The sequence below is a fragment of the Equus przewalskii genome, chromosome 28 (genome assembly GCF_037783145.1).
Source record: "Equus przewalskii isolate Varuska chromosome 28, EquPr2, whole genome shotgun sequence".
NCBI lineage: Eukaryota > Metazoa > Chordata > Mammalia > Perissodactyla > Equidae > Equus > Equus przewalskii.
Window position 1 is genome coordinate 824,724 of NC_091858.1, and position 26,729 is coordinate 851,452.

Genomic DNA, 26,729 nt, shown 5'->3' on the forward strand with positions numbered 1-26,729 from the left:
TCCGTTCCGTTCTGCCAAATGGCCACTGTTCTCAACAACCCTAACTCAGCACAACTGTGGTTAAGAGCACAGGCGCCTGGAGTCAGAACCGTCTAAGCTCAGATGACTAGTTCTGACGCGATACCTCATGTTTCCATGACCTCAGTGTAATTAAACTCATCAAGCTTCGCTTTCTTTGATTGAGAATTAGTGATAGTACCTTCCTCATAGAGCTGTAGGATGAAATTAAATGAGTTACTTTTTTTAAACTCTTAATAATCTTCACAGCATACAGTAAGCGCTCAAACGCTAGCTGGTATAATTTCTTAGTAGCATATAGGTTGACCTTGTATAAGGTCCAACTTGTAAATATCAAACTTGCTGATTACTTGTGTATACCACCTATATTTTGTGACCACTTTTATCTTCATTCCTTTTAAAACAGGAATCCTGCTGGAGGCTAATCCTGTGCTCTTAGATCAACCTCCATCAACCTTTTCTAGGATCTTATTTCATTGGTTATTATATTTATTCTACATTTTTAATCATTCTCTAGCTACTGGCATCTTCCCCACAGCCTATAAATATGCTCAAGGTCTCTTTTATCTTTGTAAGATAATAGTCCCTCCTGAATATTGCTTTCTCCTCTAGCTGTCACCTCTCTCTTTTCCTTCATATGTGAGTTAGTAGTCGACATTAACTGCTTTTATATATTAATTTCCAGATCACCCTTTAACCCACTGCAACCTGGAATCATTGAAACTGCCCTGGAAAGGTCAGCAATGACCTCCTAATTATGAAATTCAATGGATTCTTTTCAGTTCCCATCTTACAGCACCCGAGGAAGTCAACAATATTCTTGAAATCCTTCCTTGGCTTCTTTTACAATACTCCCTTGGTTTCTCCCCTACCTCTCTGACCACTACTTTGCTATCTCCTCTTTAGCCTGTCCTTCAGACGTTAGCTCTGCTGTTGGCCTTCATCCTTTCTCATTTCATAAGTATCCCTTGGGATGATTGTAATTCCTCTTATCAGTTAAACTCCCACCTATATCATGATGTCTAGCCAACTTCTACAGGTGAATAAGAAACACAAGACCAAACGATAGCCATTAACACTAGATGACTTAGACCTTCGTACTTGGCACAACTATAAATATTCTTGGAGCATGTTCTCTCTGCTGATATTTTCATTTAAAACCAAGCTTAAAGGATGACATTTTTAGGCTGCTCTAAAAGTGCAAAGAATTTTAAAACGCAACATTTATTATAGTCCTAAATAAAAGCTAATAGCAATTGCCAACTTGGGAGAACTTACCCACTGTTTTTGAAGAGGACTCTATTCTAAGGCAGTTTCCTACACTCTCAGATGCACTTCCAATCTACCTTACCCTGGAAGGAAAAGGCTGCACGGGACAGAAATGGAAGGCAAGACCTATTTTAATTAGGAGAAAATCAAAGTCTAGGAATTTTAAGTCTAACAAGCTTCCACTTTTATAGTTGATAGCAGTATCATTTTACCATTTAAAAAAGGGCAAAATACAAAAAAATATGTTTGGTATTCTGATTTCCTACTAGAAAATTAAGCTCTAAGTCCATAAAAAATGAGCAAAGCCCACAGTAGACTGGAAACATTAGGGCTGACAACTGGATAAAAAGAAATAACTTTACTCTGTAGGGTCATTTCTGTAGGACATCTTTATTTTTCACTACTTAAAGTAGAAGATAGTGTTTAAATGATAGAATTGGGAAGGAAGAAATAAGGGATAAATTACTGCAATCAAACCACTTCAAACCTAAGACTCTTTGCTTTGCAAACTAAATGTGAGACAGAGAGCGAGATAAATTCAATCAAGAAATTTTATATAAGAAAAGAAAATGCTCCATGACTTCTAATTACTATCCATTTTCTCAAACAGATGAAGGGTGAAAATGATGCCTAAAAACATGTTAGTCTCCTCTGTGTTCAGTGCAATCTACATCTTTTCATCCAGTGTGATTCATTGGAGCACTCTACCACCCTAATAAGCACCAACAATGTGATTTCACGATGCTGTTTATTTTAAATTCATTTAAAGCATGACATGAAAAGCTTTCCTTTTTTTCCTAAGAAGACTGTTAATTAAACATCTTGTGAAGTTGAATCATAACACTCTAACACAAAAATCATCTATACAAGTACAAATAATTTGCATCAGTCTGAAAATTTGTCCTCTCAGGTGAACATAAAGTCCGACTTGGAAAGTGACCAAATCTCAACTGAAATTCATCAACATCAATTAAAAACACGCTCAGATTCCAGTTTCTAAAGTATTATTTACGCCACGCCTTATTAAATAGGTAAAATTGCTATACCTAATTAAAACAATTTAAGACGAAGTTGAAATGGTCTTGATTTCCACTAAGAGGCTATAGACAGAGAACCGAGAACACATTCTTGCTTGAAGCTATGAGGATATTCATAAAAATGTCAGTAATTAAAGTCAACTGGATCCTAAACTATTAACTCCTGATTTTTAAAAAGGCACTAAAAGCATTTTTCATAATTTGATGACTATCTTTTTAAAAAAAATTATATGTATTTCTGGTTAGATATCTTTCTAAAAGTTATTCAGCTCCATTTTTCTTTTACCAGGGAGCCCAGAATGGGCTGTATTTCCACAAATCTGGAAGTGAGGAGTGACAGCAGATTAAATAAAGGCATGCTTTAGCGCCCCCACTTAACTAATCATGCATTTGAAAATCACTTATTCACAGAATCTTAAAGCTGAGTAGAGCCTAAAGGATCATTTTATCTCATTTTCTCATGTTAGGTAAGCAATTTTAGAGTCGGAAAAATATGTCCTATATTACTGTACTAAGGAGAGTTAAAAGAGAAAAAGCAAGTCGGAAAAATATGTCCTATATTACCGTACTAAGGAGAGTTAAAAGAGAAAAAGCAAGTTAGTCAAAGCATTCAAAATGTTGCTATTAACTTGTCCAACTAACGTGTTTACAGTGCCTGTCCTCCACACGGTGACAATGTGGAGGCGCCGGCCTGGACGGGAAGACCTCCTTTGTTAGCACTGAAACACTCTGCATCATAACCCTCCTTAGTCCACAGAAAGAGGGAGCACTTACAGATAGCAGGACTTAAAGGACCTGAAATGCTTTCTCAGTAGGCTCACACTTCAGTGAGGCACAGGACATTTTCTAGGATAAATCTGGTAAGTGAAACAGGAAGTTAGGATCTATTTTTTTAATGATTACACAGCTGAACTGGAAGAGAGTTAGAAAAAGCAGGTGACCAGCAGCAGGCATTCGGAAAAGATGATTGGATTCCTTGACTCAATATCTGAAGAAACTTAAGAATTCTTAAAGTTTTTAAGCAGAAAAAAGAAATCTCAAAACCCTTCCACCCTTCTTCCATATTTCTAACTAATACAATGACCAGAATTTTCATTGGTAGAACCCTATTCTCTGCTTTCTTCTCAGTTCCAGGACTCACTAACCTCTCGTTAAAGGCTGCACTTGTCACTGTGATCACGTTGACGTGTCTGTCCACCGCCCACCACTCAGTCCAGAGACCTGTGTCACCACGTTAGCGTCTAATTCATATTCCCGCTACAGTTTTCACAGGATTGGTGTGGGGATGACATTTACTGAAAGGAGGGGATGGAGGGAGGGAAGGAGGGAGTGAGACAGAGAGGAAGAGACAAGCAGAGCCTAGGGACCTGAGTAGCACAGAGGGGAAGAGGGTGGAGTTGGGGACCTATCTCACACTTTAGTAGCATGGAAAAAGCCACAGAGCACGGCATCATCTCTTCAGGTGGGGCTAAAAAAATTCATTAGAAACAGACTAGTTTCCATTTGCTAGGCATTTGAATGGGAATTGTGTTTTTAAACAGAAATCTTCAGTGCATGGCCTGTATGTCTCTTTTTTTTTTTTTTTTTTTTGAGGAAGATTAGCCCTGAGCTAACATCTGCTGCCAATCCTCCCCTTTTTGCTGAGGAAGACTGGCCCTGAGCTAACATCCATGCCCATCTTCCTCTCCTTTATATGTGGGATGCCTGCCACAGCATGGCTTGCCAAGTGGTGCCATGTCCGCACCTGGGATCCGAACTGGTGAACCCTGGGCTGCTGAAGTGGAACGTGCACACTTAACCGCTGCACCACAGGGCCAGCCCCCAGCCTGTACGTCTTAAACCCCAGAGACCACTGTGTTTCCAGCTGCAATGTCTTTTTATAAATTTACAGTTTTTTTTTTTTTAAAGATTTTATTTTTTTTCCTTTTTTCTCCCCAAAGCCCCCCGGTACATAGTTGTGTATTCTTCGTTGTGGGTTCCTCTAGTTGTGGCATGTGGGACGCTGCCTCAGCGTGGTCTGACGAGCAGTGCCATGTCCGCGCCCAGGATTCGAACCGACGAAACACTGGGCCGCCTGCAGCGGAGCGCGCGAACTTAACCACTCGGCCACGGGGCCAGCCCCTATAAATTTACAGTTTTTAAAAATTACGATCATATCCTAAATATCCCTTACATAATGGTCACATTTCTCTGCTGGACTGGGTAATTCCTCCAAATTATGACTGAGAAAAACCTGGATACAATCATCTTACCCTAAGGGAACACTAGGCTTCAAAGTTTAGTTAACTTTTTGTTTCGTGCATTTTCCCTTGTTTTAGAGAATGAGGGAGGGTCGGCACACCTTTTCAAAGTGTGAAAGGGCTCAGTGCCAGCACTTTCACAGAAAGAAATACAAATGTCCTGCGCACACAGGAAGCTTTGCGCTATCAGGGACCAGGTCAGGGGTCAGCGGCTCCTGGAGCCACAGTACTTGGCACAGCGGACCCAGCCTGGCTGCCATCGTCACAGTCTGGGAGCCCTTGAACCTTCAGCGTCTTCCTTCTGCCTCGCCTACGCTCATTCTTGACACTGCCTATACTTCAAACACAGCAAAAACAAAACAAAACTCCCTTCCAAATCAGACTTAAAAAAACCTGATAGGCAGTAAGAGAAAATCTCTTCCAAGTAACCCAAGGAATGAAGAGAAGATTTTGCATCAAGGACCGAGTTTTCTAAGATATCGTGATAGCAATCTAAATTTTTAGATAACAAACTGATTTTTCACCTTTGAAAGACATGGTAAAGACAAATATATTCAGGTTTGAATAGTCGTTTTCTAGACCTTGGAAGAGTCTCAAGAGCCTTGCGTGGAGAATACAATAAGCAGATAACTAACCGCCATGCACTACCCAGCCTACGCCTATTACTCTGAACCATTCCATCAATCACTTGACAATTTATTTTTAAGGTAACATAGCTCACTTTTGTCACAACCAGACCTGTAACAAGAATGCCATTATAAAGCTTACAAAAAAATACTTTCAAGAAAAGGCAGAGACTAGCAGGGTCACACACAGCCCATGACAGAAACCGACAGAGACCTCTGAAGCTACATGATGGCAAAGGCTGTGTAAGCGTTTGGCTAGTAGATGACTCACTCTTGCTTAACAAATGCATATGAAGTTTAATATCCGAATGTCAGCAATGATGGATCATCAGGACCAATAAGAATTTAATCATTTTATCATCAATTCGTAGCAGTTTCAAAATTTCAAAGCATATATAAACTGTTACATTAAAATAATATTAGACTCTTCTTCCGTGAACACTTTATATTCCAATAATAACAATAAACTATCAATAAGGTATATATTTCTTAGGCATGAGCTGCCTGGACTCAGGGCACTGTAGGTACTAGAACCAAACAAAGATAGGAGGGCATTCTTATTTTGCTGGAAGACAGACAAAACCACTCGACCATAAAAATGCCCTCACGTGCTCTACCTAAGAGAGTCTAGAAACTAGAATCAGTTATTCACCCAGCTTTATTCCATCCACTTTGTTTCTTGCAATGCTCACCTATACACTGTTTATATCACGTCACTAGCCATTCATTGCATAAGACTGGTCTTCTTGTCTACACTTAAGCCCAAGCTCTTCTAGGTGGTCGATACCATGTTTGTTTCTCACATAGCTCCCAAAAGACATTTTGTGAATGGTTCTGACATTTCTATTGGAATATTCTGTGAAGTTACCTTTTGCTTGAAAGTTAGAGGCAAATGTGACTAAGTAACATCAAGCCAGGGTGCCAGAAAGGGAAATGAGGTGGTCATGAGGAAGACTGTGGATGACCTAAAGCAGCAAAGGAGGGCACTGGATAATGTCAGAAACCGTCTAGGGGGAAGCGAGAAAGAAAAGGACTTATTTTACTTTTGAGAGAAATCACTAACAGGAAAGAAAAGAGATTGAGTACAAATGAGATAGACACTGGGGATCTGTTAATTGCAAAAGTCACAGGAATGGGGATTTCCGAAAAGGAGGAGAGAGGGAAGATCAAAGTGGAAACTACAAGTCAAGCCTCTTGAAAATGGTTGTCTAGACACTGTCTGCCTCCATGTCTCTAACTCTCTTTCCAGTCCGGCTCCCAAGCCCAGCACTCCACCAAAACTGCTTTATCAGTGAATTCCTGTGTCGGAATTCAAGCAGCACCTTCGCATTCCTATCTCACTTCTTACAGCACGGAACACTTCGACCGTCTCTTGCCATGTGCAGCACCTCTCTTTCCCTGTTTTCTTCCTGGCTCTGGTCACACTGTTCAGGCTCCTTTACTGTCTAGTCCTCTCAGGGCACATGTGAAGTGTCTGCGTTCCACTGGTTCTATCCTCCATCTTCTCCTCACTCTACAAACTCTGAGAGACTTCATCTACTCCTGTGGCTGAAATGATCAACTACTTCTGATGACGCTCCAGATCTGTACGTGCAGGCTCCCTCCTCGGCAACAGCTCTGCAATCCACGGTTGTTTGTTGGGCCTATCTGTTTACTATTGCACAGACACCTTGAATTAAACACAGCTAACTGAACTCTCCAGTTAGACTATGCTTCTCCCTTCCCATTACCCCTACCATACTTCAAGCTAATCTGGTCTCTATGTCTCTGATTGAATCTGCCTCCAATCCATTTTCCATCCTATAGCCAGGCTAATTTTTCTAAAATAAACATGGGATTATCTCACACCCCATTTAAAATCCTTTGATAGAGCCACAATGCTCTCAGATAAAATCTCAACTTCTAAACACGGTTTTCTAGGCTCTTCATAATCTGCTTGGACACCCTTTACACTCCACTGAACCTACAGCTCTTCGAATGTGCTGGGAGCTCTCACATCTAGGCAACCACTCAGGTTTCTCCCTGTCTGAATCTTCTATTTGATTCACTTCTATCGGTCTTTTAAGTATAGGTTTAGGTATTTTCTTCATGAATTCTTCCACGACCTTCTCTTCTCTTCCTGAAGCTCAGTTAATTGTCCTTCCAAATGTGTTTCAATAGCACACTGCCCTCTTTGTAGCACATATCAAATTGTACTGAAATGTTTTTTATTTGCTGATCTCTTTAGATGGAGCAGAAGCTCCCGTATGGACTGTATCTTGCTCACGATCATATCTCCAGTGTATAGCATTCTGAAAAACTGGCAGAGTCCTAATCTGATAGATGTGCTCATTACTGATTTGCTTCCTATTGTGGCCCTCTGTATCACAATGGTAGTTTGTTAGCCAAAGTTCAGCTGACAATGGATGCTTGGGTCACTTTAAGGTATAAATCTAGAAGTCATGAAATGGTTGGAATGTTGACATTTCCATGATTTTTCATGGTTTCTGGAAATAATAAGGAAGAATATCTGAATATGGGTCTGTGTTAGAAAATCTCAAAAGGTTAGTTACTCTAATTATAGAAGACGATTAGAGATCATCCCATATTCCAGTAAGAGTGGCTGGAGTCAGGGGAGTGCAAAGGGAGAGGGTAACCATTAGTCCTTCTCAGATAAGGAGGTTAAAGGGAAGGGAATATAAGCTATTGCATACTTGCTATGATTTGCCCAAAATTAGTTGAATCCAGTTGAGGAAGTTAAGGAAAACCTCTCCAGAACCGCGTGTGTTTTAAACTTGTAGTAATTAGAAAAGTCACACACAGAGCTTTAGTGCTTATCCAAGAGTAGCCACCAGCATGGCTACCAGCACCTTCCCAATGCTGCAGAGGTCAACCAACTCTGAGCCTCAGCTGCTTCATTAAGAAATGGGAACAATGTCCTCCTACGAACTTGTGAAGCTCAAACACAAAAAGTATCCTAAAAACTGTATCATATTAACAAACCAGCCTTGTTTCTGGCTGGATGATAACTGTACTTCAGACTGGGTAAGTCTGCCAACCCAATTCCTACTTCTGTGATGCCTGATGCTCTCATCTGGGAATGGTTATTCTCTTAGGTGTTATACACAAAGCAATGCTGTGTAAGGATATGTGTTTTGTTTTTTAAATACAGGAATACTGCTCTTAAATGTCCCTTCAACAAGGTGAGAGGGCATCCTATATTGCTTACTTGCTTCGCGTTTTTTGCCATATATATTTTTTTTTCATAGAAGAAAGGACTCAAGTCAGGGCAGTACCTAAATCTCTAGGGTTTGAGATGGGAGGGTGAGTCAGAAGAGGCATGGGTCTGATCTCTGGTAAACTCTTTTAATTTGGATTAAAATGTAAAATTAAACAGGTGGAACTGATGTCTGTGGAAGTGAGGAACAAAAGTCCATGTGGTATTTTTAACTAGTGTCTGTGTCAAATTGCTAAGTCCAGAACACGAAGCCTTCTGCCCTGCCCATTTCTCCATGCACCGTCCTATGAGAGCTTATGGAGGCATCTGACTGTCTCTGATCTGAAGTGGAGAGAAAAGGTAGAAGGAATTACTTATCTTGCAATAAAGCTAGCTGGGAAAAGAAGGCCTGCATTTGGATGGCTGAGAAGGCTGGCCTAACTCTTAGTCATTTCATTACAGAGACTGCTGTTGTAGGATTGTGAAAAGGCAGAAAAAATGTCTGGCTGAGCCAGTCACTATTCCTTATGAGACTGGCAAGAATCAGGAAAGGATAAAAAGGGAAAAAACATTCATTTCTTATGAGTCTCAGGAAGGGAAACAACATTTATTACTCATCTATTGTAAAACAGTTGCTTTTTCCATATATTTAAAAAATTCTTTACATCAACTATACAAGTTAAACATCATTTCCTCCCATTTTACAGATGAACAAGTTGAGGCTCAGAGAAGATAGTTAACTGCTCCAAAATAAAAAAATTAGTTAAGTAACAGACTAGAGTTTGACGAGGTATGTCCACTTCCAAAGTCCTACTCTTTTAGTCCTTTACCAAGACATGTATCTTCCCAGGAGGATCTGAGGAAATCAAGCAGAGAGATCTCCGCCTAACCAAGCTCTCACTTTAACATCCAAGGAGCTGCTAAGAAGAAGATACCGTGTGTCTGTTTAGGGGGCATGCCACAGAGAGGGTTATAAACACACAGGCAGGGTCACAGACTTTAGAGGCATGAGGTACTTACCACCTCTTAGTTTCTTGTCGGAGTCACTGACAACCTTGTGACGAGCCTCTCTGTCTGGCTGGGACAGGAGTAGGGAAGATGGTGGAGTAAGTGGAGACTAAAAGGATTTAGAGTCCTGTCCCAGTATAATTTCAGCTGTTCTTGGTTCTCTTTCTGATGACTGCATTTTTTTGAAAGGGAGGAGTGACTTTTACTATTATTCTTCACTCTTAGTGAGGAAATACTTACTTATTGAATTGTTCTAAATGGGTAAAAATTATTAGGTTATTTCATAGTTGAGAAGTCTTGATGAAAGGCTTAAAAGCAACTGATGAGCAACTGATAATGCAGTAAGACGCTAAACAGATTGATATTCTGATAGGAGAGGGGTTTTGTGCATGTGTGTGGTGAGTATGTGGAGGGTAGGCTTTAAAGAAGTGAGTTACCTGCCATTATGGTCTCTTCAGAAGACATCTTTGATTCATTTAATCAAGGGAGCAGTGACCCTGCTTCCTTCTGTCTCAGGCAATACTATCCCCCTCTTTTAGAAGCCAGGGTATCGGCAGCCATGGTGGGATGGGGAGCAGTGAGAGAGCATCTGCCCACCTGAGGAAAACGGAGGGAACTCAGGGCGGGGAGTCACTGGTAGCCTTTGGACAGAAATCTTTGATGCCAAGAAATTTACAAGGGGTGAAAAAAAAGAACGGTGGCAGAACTTCAGCGTGCTGGGGAGACCCTTAAGAGCAGGTGTTAGGTCCTATTATCTTTGTGTGCACATATCTGCAGAGCCCCACCGATAGCATGCTAAGTGAGTCACTGCCAAGCCGAATTAAACTAGTCTTGGGCTAGGGGAGAAGTGGGCCTTTTTTCATTATCCTCATCCAAATAGTGAATTGGCTAACAGAGGGAAGAAGCGGAAAGGGTGACCACTTTTTCTCAGCTATACTTGAATCCCAGGAATGTTAATCTTGGCATTCCAAAAGCACAGAGAGGATAGCAATGCATCACTCCGAGGACCATGTCTTATCCAGCAGTCCTGTCCAGTGGGCTGCCCAGCATGGAGGGCAATGCTGTTTAAAGCCTTTAGTACCTGGGTGTCGGTGGGAGCAGCACACAACTCACACTCAAAGAGTTTTAAATTTCTTCGGGAAAGAAAACTGCTTCTTTTGTAAAGTGCATAGTTTATGACATTGTGACATCATCTCTTTCATTTTCATGATAAACTAGTTATTTGAAACATAATTTTTCATCATGTTTCTACTACTTGCTATCCCCTATCCATGCTATAATCCACATGTAAAAAGCTGTTTTGCCATTCTTGGAACATGCCACATTCTCTCAAATCTGTTATTTTTCACCTCTCTGGCTAAAATGCATTTTATTGCTTTGCCTGCCCAGCAAACTCCTGCTCACCTTCCAGGTATCAGGTCAAGGTGTGTTAATTCCATAGGGAGGCATTCTCTGACCTTTCCAAGCATGATTAGGGAGCCCTATTCAGTAAGACTTTTCCATTCCTCTATTAATATATCCCTCTGTTTGGCATATGTTCAATTTACCTGTTCTCTTGTTTTGTGACTTCTATGTAGGCAGAGATTGTGTCTTAGTCATCTTTCGAAGCCCAGCATTTAGCATAGTACTTGACATGTGATGAGCTCTAAATGGTCACATGACGATGTCAACCCCAAACTATACACACCCCACATCACCTTGCAATCACATAACTTACTTTTTATGTCACATCTGTTATCATGTGTTGGCACAGCAGGACTCCAGTAAGGTTAGGATTAGCCAGCAATGGGGTGTTAGAAGCCCTTTGTAGGACCCATCCTTCACCAGTACTGAGCTTCCGATACACTCTATAACTCAGAGATTATTCAAAGAGGAAGAATCTAATTACCCACTCTTGCTGTATCTCGTGGGCAGCTCAATATCCCAAAGGATGCTGAAGACCTTCTAGAGCAAAGGTCTGTCTGTTCAGCAGCAGATAGCACTGTTGACCTTACACTGCTTGGCATTTTCAGATGTAGAAGCTCATAGGGTCTTCATATTTGTATTGCCTATCTGCCTTTTTTTAATATTAAAAATCAGGAAAAAATAATTAAAAAATCAGAGTAAATATATCCACATAAGAACGTGGCCTGACAAGATTAAGCCTCCAGTGACTGATGAGCTAGTCTCTAGGATTTGTGTGAAGTTTCTGGGAACAGACATTGGTTGATTAACATGTTGAAGTTTCAAGCATTTGTCACATTTTTTTTTCAGCCCTTCCTTTTTCTTTTAAAAACAATAACAGGAGAGTAGAGACTGGATGTGAAACACGGCTGCCCTTTTCAGGGTTACCCTCACCCTAAGCAGACAGTCTGCAGCAACGCTGCCTTCTCACTGCTTCGATGAAATAGCACTCTGACAGACAAGCCCACAGCTCTATTTTGCACTCTGCTACACAAATGTATCATTTCCTTTGTGTCTGATTTCTCACTTTATAAAAGGAATTTCACCCAACTTTCCCTAAACGCACCATTTGCCATACTCCAGAGGTACCATAAATATGGAGATGGAATCTAATTTTGGAGCTCTAATCTAAACTGATGCTGAAGCTTCAAAGTTTACAGTCATTCCCTTGTCAATATTTAGTCCTTTCTCTTCTATATCTGGATGAGTCAAACTCAATCCAATTCACTTATCTGAGGGAGAAGACAATGAAATAGGAAAAGTTGGTGACTTGCAAACAATATTTCTCTTTGAGTCACCTCTGTTAAATGCTGAATGTAGGATTATTTTCTCTCTTCCTAGCCTCTCCCTGGGATGGAGTGGGTAGAAATCCTGTGGCTAGGTATTCCATGAAATCGTTTTGCCAAAGATAGTCCTTATAGAGATTTTAGAGAAAATGAAAAAGTAAGCCAAGAGAATACGATTTATGCTGGGGAAACAGCTGGGATATGTAAAATTTAATTTCAAAGGGCTGTTCCCTGCAGAGACAAAGCTAGTTGAAAGGACCAATGTGGGCCCAGAACGTACACACATGACTTATAAATTAGAAGTTGTGCTGACTCCATAGGGAAATAAAGACAATACAAGATATCTGACCAACTAGGGCCACGGATAATCTCCTAATCTGTTTTTGATATTGTTTTGTCCCTCAAAGTGACGTGTAAATTTTAGAAGGATGCCACAAATCATTTTCATTGTAATCTTTGGGTTTCAGCTAACTTCATACCTCTCTCTGCAAAGATTATTTACCCACAAAGAAAGCTCTGGTCCAAGTTGAAGCATTCCATGCCCTAATAGTCCTTACCTAATCTACTCCAAAAGGAAGAGAACAAAAGGGTTTGTGTGAGGTATGGTACTTCCCAATCTAGACATCTGAAAAAAAGTCCCAATAAAGAAATAGAAGAAAAGAGAATTATAACGTCGTTCTTTACAAAGCTGCTCTGGTAATACGCAAAATGCTGATATAGAATATAATATAGTTCAGTTGAAGTCCTCTTAAATATTGATCTGAGTGGACTCTTAAGGAACAGTGGTTTAAAAAAATTATTATTTCAGTTATATTATCTCGGGCATTGTTAGAACATTTCAAAATGTTTAAAATAAAACAAATATATTTCTCCCCAATAGTTTTATCTCCATTCTAAAGCAGTTTATTATCTCAGTAGTTCAAGTCTGGATGCCATTACACAGGAGTTGCCATCTGATCCAGTACAGTCACCCCTTGGTATCTGCAGGGGATTGGTTCCAGGAACCCCTGCAGATATCAAAATCCATGGATGCTCAAGTTCCTCACATAATTGGCGTAGCATTTGCATATAACTGATGCACATCCTCTCATATACTTTAAATCATCTCTAGATTACTTATACCTAATATAAGATAAGTACTTGCAAATAGTTATTATACTGTATTGTTTAAGAAATAATGACAAGAAAAAAAAGTCTGGACATGGTTAGTACAAATACAACTAGCATAGGCCTTTCAATCCACAGTTGGTTGAATCCATGCGTTTGGAACCCATTAAAGGCCAACTGTATTACAGATGTTATATAAAAGGGAAGGACTCCCTCCCAGAGAAACACAAGTATAGAAAGGCAGCTACAGAAGTGTAAAAAGCATGTAAGGGCATGTATTTGCACACTGAAAACAGAAGCTCAAAGTGAATGAGACCTTTTTCTTTAATATCCAAATATTAATAATCAGTGTGGTTAGGAGAGGCTGTGGTGAGACAGATATTGTCATAAACTGCTGTAGGGAACGAAAGTTGGCTTAACTTTTCCAGAAGTAATTTATAAATACATCTCAATTTTAAACAATTCCTACCCTGTTCCTGCGACCCATGATACTACCAAGAATCTATCTCAAAAACTAAACAGACATGTGCACAAATACATATATTTTACAACTGTGAAAAACTGAAAAGAGGGTATGTCTGAAAATGGGAAAAAGATTAAATTATGGTAAATCTATTTAATGGAAAATATTGTAAGCAATTAAAAATGAATGCTTTTTTAAACCCTATTAAGGAAAAAATAAACCCCTATGACTTACCATTACACCTTTACCAGATAGCAGATTGACCAAAAAATATGCTCCTGAAAAATTTCTAATTTAAAAATGTTTATGAGAATAAGTAGAATAAAAAGAAAAAGATACTGAAACTATGTCATAGTTCAAGTAGATTTAAAAATCTTTTCCTAGGAGTGATGTCAGCAAGATGGCAGATTAGGAAGTCTCAGTTCTTGTTTACCCATAGAAACACTAATTTAACAATGATTTACAGATCAAAACACCTTTATGAGAATGCCAGAATGCAGTTAAGCAGGTGCAGTACTCCAGGTGAGCAAAAGACCAAGAAAAGCTGCATTGAAACGGGTAAGAAGAGCAATTCCACTTTAACTGTGCCAGTCCCTCCTCGAAATTGCCACAGATCAGCACTGTGAGAGAATGCCCTGGTCCTTAACTTCTCCCTCAGGGGAAAGTGAAGAGTGGAGCATGCCTCCAGTGTTCTGGCTTTTTGGAAGGTTGCCCAAGGAATGGGTTTCTGTCTAACCTCATTCAGAGCTCTGAGAAAATCAGCACAGATTGGATGCCTGGGGGCTGCTGGACCAAAGGAAAGTGGTGAGTGACTTGCTGCAGGCCAGTAAGCTTGGCAAGATTGGCAGAAAGGTATACAACCTAAGGCTTCTCTCTAAGAAGGGAGAAAAAGGAGTGGAGTGTGCATCTGGTGTTCTGGCTCATCCCAGGACTGCCCAAGGGAAATGGTATCTGTCTCCTCTGACTTGGGGCACTGATGGGGAGTTGGCATACCCTGGATGCCTAGTTGCCATGCAGAGCAAGACAGAGCTGGGTGGCTTGTTGCTGTAGAGTCAGAGAAACAGCAGTGCCACAAACCCCAGAAAGATCAAGAATTACGAGCTCTCGAAAAAGAAACATGCAAGCCTCCCTGAGAAATTGCATGCACAGGCCCAAAGAAGTTGCATTCCTTAAAAAACGTTGCAGAGGCCCTGAGAATCCCTAGCCAAGAAGATTGGTGACGGTTTTCCCCTGCGTGAAAGCAATCTGTTAAGTATGTTAAGACTGAGACAGGTGGCTGTACAGATCCTAACATAAAGTTACCAGACAAATGAGGAAACACGTAGATATCGCCCAGTCAAAGGAACAAAACAAATCTCCAGAAACCTACCCTGAAGAACGAGGGGCCTATGAAACATCTGACAAAGAATTCAAATAATTATCATAAAGATGCTCAACGAGCTCAAGAAAATGACGCATGAACAAAATCTGACTATCAACAAAGAGACAGAAAATATAAAAAGGAACTAAACAAAAATTTTGGAGCTAAAGAATACAGTAACTAAACTGAAAAAATTCACTAGAAGGGTTCAATAGCAGACTTGAATTTGCAGAAGAAAGAATCAGCAAACTTGAAGACAGGTAATTTGAAATTATCCAGTCAGAGGAACAAACAAACAAAAAAAGAATGAAAAAGAGTGAAGAAAGCCTAGGGGACTTTTGGGACACCATCAATTGGACCAATATACACATTTATTAGAGTCCCAAAGGAGAAGAGAAAGAGGCAGAAAGTGTATTAAAAGAAACAATGGCCCAAAACTCCCCAAATCTGGGTGAGGAAATGGATATCCAGATCCAAGGAGTCCTATAGTCTCAAATTAAGATAAACTCAAAGACATCCATACTATAATCAAATTTTCAAAAGTCAAAGATGAAGAGAGAATTTTGAAAGCAGCAAGAGAAGAGTGACTTGTCATATACAATGGAGTCCCTTAAAAGTATCATAGGATTTCACAGCAGAAACCTTGCAGGTCAGGAGAGAGTAAAATGATATACTCAGAATGCTGAAAGAAAAAAAAAGACCTGCCATTTTTAGTCCTTTAAATGGAGAAGAGATAAAGACTTTCCCAGATAAGTTAAAACTGAGGGAGTTCATCACTGCTGACCTGCCTTACAAGAGATGTAATGAAAACAAAAGAAGAATTTGAAATGAAAAGAAGTGAAATAGCAACGTGAAAGCATATAAACTATAAACCTCACTGGTAAAGGTAAATACATAGACAAATACAGAATGATAAAACACTGTAGTAGGGTGCAAATCACATCTAACCGTAGTACAGAAGTCAAAAGAGAAAAGTGCCAAGAATAACTATAAACAGAAAAATTTGTTAATTGATAGACAATATTAAAAAAAGGTAAATTCTGACATCAGTATCATAAACTCTGTGTGTGGTGGGGAGAAGTAAATGTAATTTTTGTATGTGATTGAAGTTATTAGCTTAAAATAGACTGTTAGAACTATATAACATGGTTTATGTAAGCCTCATGGTAACCACAAAGACAACACCTACAGAAGATACACAAGAGAAAGAGAAAGAAAGCAAAATATGCTTCTACACAATATCAACAAAACACAGAGGAAGACAACAGCGGGAAAGAGGATCAAAAAAGCTACAAAAGAGAAAACAATTTACAAAATGCGAACAGTAAGTCCTTCTCTATCAATAATTACTTTAAATGCAAATGGATTAAACTCCCCAATCAAAATACAGAGTGTCTGAATGGATTAAAAACAATCTGACTATATACTGTCTACAAGAGCTTCACTTTATAGTTCATACATATATGATAAAAGTAAAGGAGTGGAAAAAGATATTCCATGCAAAAAGTAAACAAAAGAGAGCCATGCTTATTACAGATAAAATGGACTTTAAGTCAAAAATTGTAAAAAGAGACAAAGAAGGATATTATATAATGACAAAAGGGTCAATTCACCAGGAAGAGTCACAATTATAAATACATACGCACCCAACATCAGAACCCTTAAATATATGAAGCAAATACAGATAGAACTGAAATTGACAGCAATACAATAATAATAGAGGATTTCAATACCCTACTCTCCATAACGGATAGAACATCCAAACAGAATATCAAAAAATAACAGATGACTTGAAAAACACTGTAAATAAAATGGACCTAACAGACATATAGAGAACACTCCATCCAACTGTAGCAGAATACATCTTCTTCTCAAGTGCACAAAGAACATTCTCCAGGATAAATCACATGTTAGGTTATAAAACAAGTATTAAAAAATTTAAGGTGATTGAAATCACACTAAGTATATTATTTTTCAGCCACAATGGGATGAAACTAGAAATTAATGGCAGTAGGAAAAATGCAAACTTATGAATATGTGGAAATTAAACAACACACTGTCAAATAATCAATGAGTCAAAGAAGAAATCAAAAGAGAAATGAGAAAATATCTTGAGACAAAGGTAAACAAAAACACAACATACCAAAAACTTATGAGCTACAGCAAAAGCAGTACTAGGTGGGAAGTTTATAGAGATAAACACCTATAATAAAAAAAAATCAAATAAATAATCCAACTTTACACCTCAAGGAAATAGAAAAAGAGCAAGCTAAGCCCAAAGTTAGTAGAAGGAAGGAAACATCAAGATCAGAGCAGAAGTAGATGAAATAGAGGTCAGAAAAACAATAGGAAAAAAATAAATGAAACTAAGAATTGGTTTTTTGAAAAGACTGATGAAATTGACAAATCTTTAGCTAGACTACTAAGTAAAAAAAATAAATAAAATCAGAAATGAAAGAAGAGACATTATAACTGATGCCACAGAAATTAAAAGGATTATAAGAAACTGTACACCAACAAATTGGACAACCTAGAAAAAATGGATAAATTCCTAAAAAATACAATCTGCCAAGACTGAATCATGAATAAACAGGAAATCAGAACAGACCTATAACTAGTATGGAGATTGAATCAGTAATCAGAAACCTCCAACAAAGAAAAGTCCAGGACCACATGCTTCACCAGTAAAGTCTACCAAAGTTTCAAAGAAGAATTTAATGTCAATTATTCTCAAATCCTTCCAAAAAACTGAAGAGGAGGGAATACTTCTAAACTCGTTTTTTGAGGACAGCATTACCCTGATACCAAAGCCAGAAAAAGACACTGCAAGAAAAGAAAACTATAGGCCTATATCCCTGATGAATATAGAGGCAAAAATCCTTAACAAAACACCAGCAAACCAAATCCCACATCATATTAAATGCAGCACACACCACGACCAAGCTTATCCCTGGGATGAAAGAATGGTTCAACACATGAAAATGAACTAATGTGATAAACCACATTAACAGGACAAATGTCACAAATCACATGATCATCTTAATAGATACAGAAAAAGTATTTAATAAAAATTCAATACCCTTTCATGACAAAAAACATTCAACAAACTAGGAATAAATGGAAATTACCTTACTATAATAAAGGCCATATATGAAAAGTCCACAGCTAACATCATACTCAATGGTGACAAACTGAAGGTTTTTCCTCTAAGGAAAGAAACAAGACAAAGATGCCCACTCTTGCCACTTCTGTTCAACGTAGTACTAAAGTCCTAATCAGAACAATAGGCAAGAAAAAGAAATAAAGGGCATCCAAATTGGAAAGGAAAAAGTAAAATTATCTCTGTTCACAGAGGCCATGACCTTATATACAGAAAACTAAAGATTCTACAAAAGAATCATTAGAACTAAGACACAAATTTAGCGAAGTTGTAGGATACAAAATCAACAGGCAAAAATCAATTGCATTTACATACACTATCAATGAACAATCTGAAAAGGAAATTAAGAAAATTCCAATTACAATAGTATCAAAACAATAAAATACTTAGGAATAAACTTAATGAAGGACACGAAAAATTCATACAAGGAAAAATACAAAACATTGCTGAGAGAAATTAAAGACGACAAATAAATGGAAAGACATCCTACGTTCATGGATTGGAAGAATTAATATTCTTAACATGTCCATAGTACCCAAAGCCATCTACAGAGTCAATGCAAGCCCTATCAAAATCCCAATGGCATTTTTTACAGAAATAGAAAAATTCACCCTAAAATTCATACGAAACTACAAAGGATCCTGAACACCCAAAACAACCTTGAGAAAGAAGAACGAATTTAGAGGCTTCACACTTCCTGATTTCAAAACATGTTACAGTAAGCAAAACATTATGGTATTGGCATAAAAACAGACATAGAGACCAATGTAACAGAATAGAAAGCCCAGAAAACATCTCATGCATATATGGTCAACTGATCTTTCACAGGGTGCCAACAGTACACATGGGGAAAAGACAATCTCTTCAATAAATAGTCTAGGAAAGCTGGGTATCTACATGCAAAAAAAGAATGAAATTCTATCCTTACCTTACACCATACACAAAAGTCAACTAAAAATGAATTAAAAGTTTAAATGTAAGACTTGAAACTATAAAACTCATAGAAGATAATATAGGGGAAAAGCATCTTGAGATTGGCAATAATTTCTTGAATACAACACCAAAAGCACAGGCAACAAAAGTAAAGACAGACAAGTGGGACTACATAAAACTAAAATCGTTTACACAGCAAACTGTGTAAAATTGTTTACACTTGATTGCACAGCAAAGCAAACAATCAAGAGAGTGAAAAGGCTATCTATGGAATGGGAGAAAATATCTGAAAACCATATATATGATAAGGGATCCATATCCAAAATAGGCAAGGAATTCCTACAACTAAATAGCAAAACACAACCTGATTAAAACATGGACAAAGGATGTGAATAGACATTTCTTCAAAGACAACACACATATGGCCAACAAGTATATGAAAAGATGCTCAACATCACTAATCGTCAGGAAAACAAACCAAAACCACAATGAGGTTATCATCTCATATCTGTTAGGATGGCCACTATAACAAATTAAGAAAAGAAAAACAAAAATAGGAAATAACAAGTGTTAACGTGCATGTGGAGAATGTGGAGTTGCTGTGCACGGATGGTGGGAACTGAAAATGTTTCAGCCACCGTGGAAAACAATACAGAGGTTCTTCAAATAATTAAAAGCAGATCCAGGAATTCCACTTCTAGAGATCTCTGCACTCCTGTGTTCACTGTAGCATTATTCACAATATCCAAGAAGTGGAAACAACACAAAGTTCATGACAGATGAACAGATAAAGAAAAGGAAGTAAACAATGAACTATTATTCAGCTATAAAAAAGGAAATCTTTTCATATACTACAACATGGATGGACCTTGAGGACATTATGGTAAGTGAAGTCAGCCAGTCACAGAAGGACAAATTCTGCTTGATTCTACTTATATGAGTATTTGAAATAGTCAAACTCACAGAAACAGAAAGTGGCTGCCTGGGGCTGGGAGAGGGGAGTGGGAGAATAACCGCTCACTGGATATTACCTGTCATGCAAGATGGGAAATTTCCAGAGATCTCCTGCACAACACTGCACTTATAATTAACAATACTGTACTAGGCACTTAAAAATGTATTGAGGGTAGATCTCATGTTACATGGTTTTTATCACAAAAACACCCTTTTCCCATCAGTCACCTCTGAGGGCAGTGTTGTTCCTGCCTGGCCTCCAGTCAGCCCTAGCTGCCCCAGCTGCCTTCACAGCGGGAGGCAGAATCCTGCCGGGCCCGGGAAGTGGTGCACCTCATTCCAGTCGACACACAACACTCCCATCTCCACCTACACAGAGCTAGGGTGGTGAAGCTCCAGGGACTACCCTTCACAGGCCAGAACATGCAAACCTGATCCCAGACAGATTTCCAGATTCTGCGATTGGAAGAAAGGATCCTGACAGGGAATGTTCTTGACAAACCCTTACTCAGGTAATTTGGAATACATTTTCATTGTTAAATACCGATACTTTAGGACTTGAATGAAAATGTGTTTCTAGGTTTCGGCAGGATCTAAATGAAGACAAATAAATGAAGATATATTGTTAAATAACAATAAATAAATGAAGAAATAAACAATATACAGTATAAATATCCATTGAAGCAAGTGCTGCCATAGGTCTGTACCTGCACAGACCATATGAAGTCTAACTTATCAACTTATTCTCAAAAATTTTTTTTTTTAAAGATTGGCACCTCAGCTAACATCTGTTGCCAATCTTTATTTTTTTTCTTCTTCTTCTTCTCTTCCTCATCCCCAAAGCCCTTCAGTGCATAGTTGTATACCCTAGTTGTGAGTGCCTCTGGCTGTGCTATGTAGGATGCCTCCTCAGCGTGGCCTGATGAGCGGTGCCATGTCCACACCCAGGATCCGAACTGGCGAAACCCTGGCCGCCACAGCGGGGCGCCAGATTTAACCACTCGGCCACGGGGCTGGCCCCTCAAAATTTCTAATTGAACATAATTACAACAAAGCTAATCCATTCCCTCTGATCATACATACATACATATAGATAAAAAACCTTTATATATGTATAAAATACTACGTTACATATAATTTCCAAAATAATTTTTTCACCAGAAACAAAAAAAATCTAAAAAATAATTTAGACATCAAGGAAACAGTCTTTTGGGTGTTTGTACAAAGTGAATATTTGTGTACAAAGTGAGCATTTTTGGGGTAAGTTGTCTAATTAACATTTCATTACGTTTGGCGGGCTTCCATTTTTCATTTGCTTTTACCTTTTGCAAGTAAAGAACTGTCCCCTTCAGCACAGCATAAAAGGTTTTCCACCCTCGCCGTCCTCTTGGAGCTAGAAAGGAAAAGAAACGGAAAATTTTACTTGGACGTTAGCATTATGGAAAGAGAAGCGGAATGATCAACATGATGACTGTGTTTCAATGTTTCTGGTTTAGTAGCTAACAAAACCAATGACAATGAGAACTAAAATTCCCTTGAGCCTTTCCGTGTCCAGGCAGAGTATTCCAAAAATGTCTCCAGGTACTGTGGCATTCAATCATCACAACAGCCCTGGCAGGCAGGGACCACGACTCTTGTCCTTTTACAAGACCGGAGCACAGAGAGGCGACCTGCCTGTGGTCGCACACTAGGACGCGGAGAGGCAGGAGCTCATCCCGCAGCTCGGCTCAGCAGCCGGCCCTCTAGCAGAGAGAACCTCAAGACGGGAGAGCTAAAGAGAAAGCATCCTGGAAACACACAGTAATCCAAGAAAACGCTTAAACGGCTGAGTACCAGAGCCTTATGGCTTCATCCACATTTCAAGGAATCGTAAGAAAAAAGTCCCAGAACATAAAAGGACGACTTTTAGCATTTCTCCCATACCCCCACCAACCGGACTATATCTTTAATTATTATCACTCCTATACTCCTATGGCAACCTGTGAATTCTTCGCTGTAGACTTTGCTGCACTGTAATGTAATTTTTGGTCTAAATGTCTCTTTCACTAGACTGAATGACCTGTGAACTTTCATCTTTAGAATCCACAGAACCTGGCACAGTGCAAGGCAGTTAGTCATCCTCATAAAAATTCTCCAAATGACTTCTCTTTTGAAGTCCTTATATTCTCCTAAAGTATGAAGCAGAATTTCGCCTATTGACTTACTTAAACTTTCACAAATTGTCCTAAAGCAAAAGAATAGATTAGCAAAAGTTTATTATTTATTCTTAATTTAAAAAAATTAAAATGTGTAACTAGAAAATATTATTACCTGAATCCCATTTTTCTAAACATGTCTATCCAAATAGGTAGAAGGACTATTTATTCTTATTCCTTTATCAACTATCTGCCTGCCTAGACTGTCCTTAATTTGTACATCTGATTAAATTAGGAAGTGCACTATTCTTAAGATTTAAATCCTTTAAATCTCCTTTGACTGAAGATTTAAGATCCTTAGGCTTGGAAACTGGGTGAATATCCACCTACAGAACACAGGTGCTCCTGCCAACACCATACTGAGATGCCCACCTGGTAAAAAAAGGACTCAAAACATCCGCTCTGCAGGTTTCCAGGGGAAATAAAAAATCTCATCCCATCTGTTTCCACTATGTAAGGTTTAAAAGTGTGTACTCAAAAATACATGATCAAAAAATGTATACCACAGCGGCCGGCCTGGTGGTGTAGCGGTTAAGTTAGTGCACTCCAGTTCGGATCCTGGGCGTGGACCTATGTACTGCTTGTCAAGCCATGCTGTGGCAGGCGTTCCACATATAGAGCAGAGGAAGACGGGCATGGATGTTAGCTCAGGGCCAATTTTCCTCAGCAAAAAGAAGCGAATTGGTGGCAGATGTTAGCTCAGGGTTAACCTTCCTCAAAAAAAAAAAAGTGTACCATAATCTCCTTTATAAAGAAAAAAAGAAGTGACCACTATAAAGAGAACTATAGATTTTATATAGAGAGATATATGTATATATCTCTATGTATAAAATCTCTGACTACATTCTTCAACAGACATCAAATTCTGACATGGTAGATGTGAGAACAGCGCACACAGAGGTTACCATGGGCTGCAGGAGCTGGTGCAGAGCAGGACCAGAGGCAGTACGGTGTGGTGGAGGTGCCAGACTGCACAGCAGATCAGCTGGTTTCTAGCCCTTGTCTAAAACCTATCCTCTCACCCACCAACCCCTAACCAGTAACTCCTGACCTGTTCCTCCACCTCTCAGGACTTCAGCTGCTTAATTTTAAAATGTGGATAATTCACATAACTTAAGGCAAAGCATTGGATAATGCTAGAAAAAAACTTAGAGAAAACCTTTTCGTTTCTGTAGGAGGAACGTAGGTCCTGGATTTTAAAGGCTTTCCACAAAGCCGTAAAGCTAGTTTAGCGGCATCTTGAGATTCCTTCAGTTCAAAGATCTACAAATCTATTTCACTACTTTTCGAATAGAAATCTCCTATCTGTGAATTCAGGTGCATGTTCACGAAACTCTTTATCAGCTCTTTATCATTAGCACACTAAGCCTACTAGACACAGATCCCACAGATCTCTCCAGCTGAAAGGTGATCTTACCCCACCTGTGGGGCACCAACCCTGTGCTGTCTTCTCTACTTTTCTACCTGCACAGAAGTGTGAAACTTAACCTTGGTTTTGGTCAATTATAATTTAGTTGTTTAAGACTTAAAAGAAGCAACCAATTCTGACAAGATAACTTAGAAGTGAGTACTCAACCGTATATAACCAGTGTGCTATAAAGCACTACTCTAAATGACTTACATGTATTCACCCGTTTAACTCACACCACAGTGCTGGAAATAAGGCACTTTTCCTACCTCCATTTCACAGACAGGACAGCGTGGCACTCAGGGAAGAGAGGGAGCCCCATGCACACCAGAGGCAGGCTCAGCCACACTGACGGAAAGCCACACACAGTGCTGTTATGGCTTTTGCTGAGTGAAACACATGGGCTAGACACCAATGAATGAGGAGACTGTTCCTCACAATGATGAATGCGGAAAGAGTTAAAACTGATTCCACAGCACTACATTATTACGTATATATGACTGGGGGAAGAGTCGTAACTGTAGTTACACAATGAACATAACTGGAGGAATGAGTGCGATTACTGACTGCAGACCCAGTGCATCCTATTGAAAGGCTTTGATTATGAGGGTATTAGGGAGTTAGTAAGTAGATGTATTTTAATAAATATCTGGGGAGATCTCGTCAAGATGGCGCTGTGAGCAGATGTTGAACTCGCCTCCTCCCACAAACACAACCAGGTTACAACAATTTTGGGAAGAATCACCCTGGATTGAAAACTGAAAACTGGATAAAAAGAACCCCCATGACAAGGGACAGTCCTGACGAAGGCAGAAGAGGCAGTAACTCTGGCCGGAGAGGAAAAAAGCCACCTTTGGGAGCAGTGGAGCTTCTCAGCTGACCAGGCAGGAGCCACTCCAAGGTACGAGCCCTCCCTGGAGGAGTGAGGTCCAGAGCAGCGGTAATATTGCTATAACCATCCTTCGGACTCAGCCCAACTGAGATGGGGGTCTTACTGTCTGGCTTTGCTGGCTATTAACTGCAGCAAGGACACCCCCAGAAAAGCTATCAACTGAAAGCCGAAAAGATCCAGGTCTTAAAGGGTCTACACACAAACTCACTCATTGCAGCGACCTAAAATCACCAGAGAGAAGGCTGACTATCCTTTGGTGAAATGAGACTCATCTGATGGGCTCAGGGGGCATCTTGGTGAGAGGAGGGTCCTCTCCGGTGACTGAGACATTGGTGGGGGCCATTGTTCTGAGCTGGTCCAGGCATGCTGCTATGGATACTGGTGGGGGCCATTGAGGTGCATCCCTTGGGCTGTTAGCCCAGGGGTCTGCCACACCCACTAGAGCACAGATTTAATCCAGTTCAGCCAGGGCAGGCAACCCGCCCTAGGGACTGGCCCCACCTAACAGCAAGCCCTCAGGCCACTTGTCAGACTGCACTGACTGAGTGCCTTGATCCTCTACAGGCAGGCAAGGGTGTCGCCTCTGTGGGGCAGGGCCTGTGTGAGGACCAGGTGAGCTGTGGGGGGCATTAGGGGAGAGGTGAGGGCCTCTGCAGAGTGGCGTTGGGGTATGCTCCAGGGGGTTGAGAAGTGTGCACGGACCAGGACTGTGTTGACAGCGTATGTGGTCCTGTGGGGGGTGAGGCTAATCAGCGGCAGAAGACTTGTGCTTCACAAATAGCCATAAAAAGGATCAGCCCCACCTTCCAAAGCCTGAAACAACTGAGTGCCCCCATGCCAAGGGCTAGCCCCACTTAGCTGCACTCCTAAGAGAACTGACATCAGCCTTGTTGGCCTCAGGCCTATCACAATTGTAAGCCCCTGAGCCTAGCAACCAGCTACACTGGGTACCAACCCAATTAAGAGGACAATTGCAATAAGAGCGTGCTGATAGACTTTGTAGCCAACAGTGCTGAGGCCCCCCCAAACCGGATTTACAAACAGCTGGCCAGGGAAGGAAAGATCAGACTCCCTGGGTACCTGCAGTGGGAGCAACCCTGCCATAGCAGAAGAACACAAGTAGCCCACAAAGGGGTCACTCCTGGATCGTTTGGACTGGTGATGAGAGGGAAGCACACTGCTGGGCCTCATAAGGCATCTCATACATAAGGCTACCTCTCCAAGATCAGGAGACATAGCCGACTCACTTAGTACAAAGAAAATAGCACAGAGAAAGAGGCATAATGAGGAGGCAAAGGAATACTTTCCAAGCAAGGGAACACTACAAAACCCCAGAAAAAGAACTAAGTGAAACAGAAACTAGCGACCTACTCGACAAAGAATTCAAACAAAATATAATGAGGATGCTCACAGATACACGGAGAAGAATGGATGAACACAGTGAGCACATCAGCAAATAACTGGAAGATATTAAATAAAACACAATCAGAAATGAAGAATACAATACTGGAAATGAGAAATTCATTAGAGGGACTCAATAGCAGAGTAGAGGAAGCAGAAGAACGGATCAGTGAGCTAGACGAAAGACTAGAGGAAATCACCCAAGCAGAACAGAAAAGAGAAAAACGAATTAGACAGAATGGGAACAGTGTAAGGGAACTCTGGGACAATATCAAGTGTCCTAACATTCGGATTATAGGGGTCCCAGAAGGAGAAGAGAGAGACAAAGGGGCAGAAAATTTATTTGTCAAAATATTAGAGGAAAATTTTCCTGAGGAAGGAAACAGACATCCAAGTTCAGGAAGCACACAGAGCTCCAAACAAGAGAAGCCGAAAGAGGCCCACATCAAGACATATTATAATCATAGTGTCTATAATTAAAGACAAAGAGAGAATCTTAAAAGCAGCAAGAGAAAGGCCACAGGTGACATATAAAGGGAAGCCCATCAGGCTATCAGCAGACTTCTCAGTCAAGACCCTACAGGTGAGAAGATAATGGCACGACATATTTAAAGTGCTAAAATGAAAAAACCTACAGCCAAGAATACTCTATCCATCTAGGTTGTGATTCAGAATGGAAGGAGAGATAAAGAGCTTCCCAGACAAGCAAAAATTAAATAAGTTTATCACCAAG

The 26,729-nt window shown here is 39.9% G+C and overlaps 1 protein-coding gene across 23 annotated transcripts in view; it reads right to left on the minus strand.

Annotated features, from left to right (window-relative positions):
• The window catches only part of PSD3 (pleckstrin and Sec7 domain containing 3), a 644,089-nt gene that overhangs the window by 43,404 nt on the left and 573,956 nt on the right, over positions 1-26,729 (minus strand). For all 23 annotated transcript variants that reach the window (XM_070598606.1, XM_070598623.1, XM_070598605.1 and 20 more), the window contains one exon: positions 21,423-21,493. In XM_070598606.1, the coding sequence (XP_070454707.1) occupies positions 21,423-21,493 (71 nt within the window). The remainder of the gene's footprint in view (positions 1-21,422; positions 21,494-26,729) is intronic.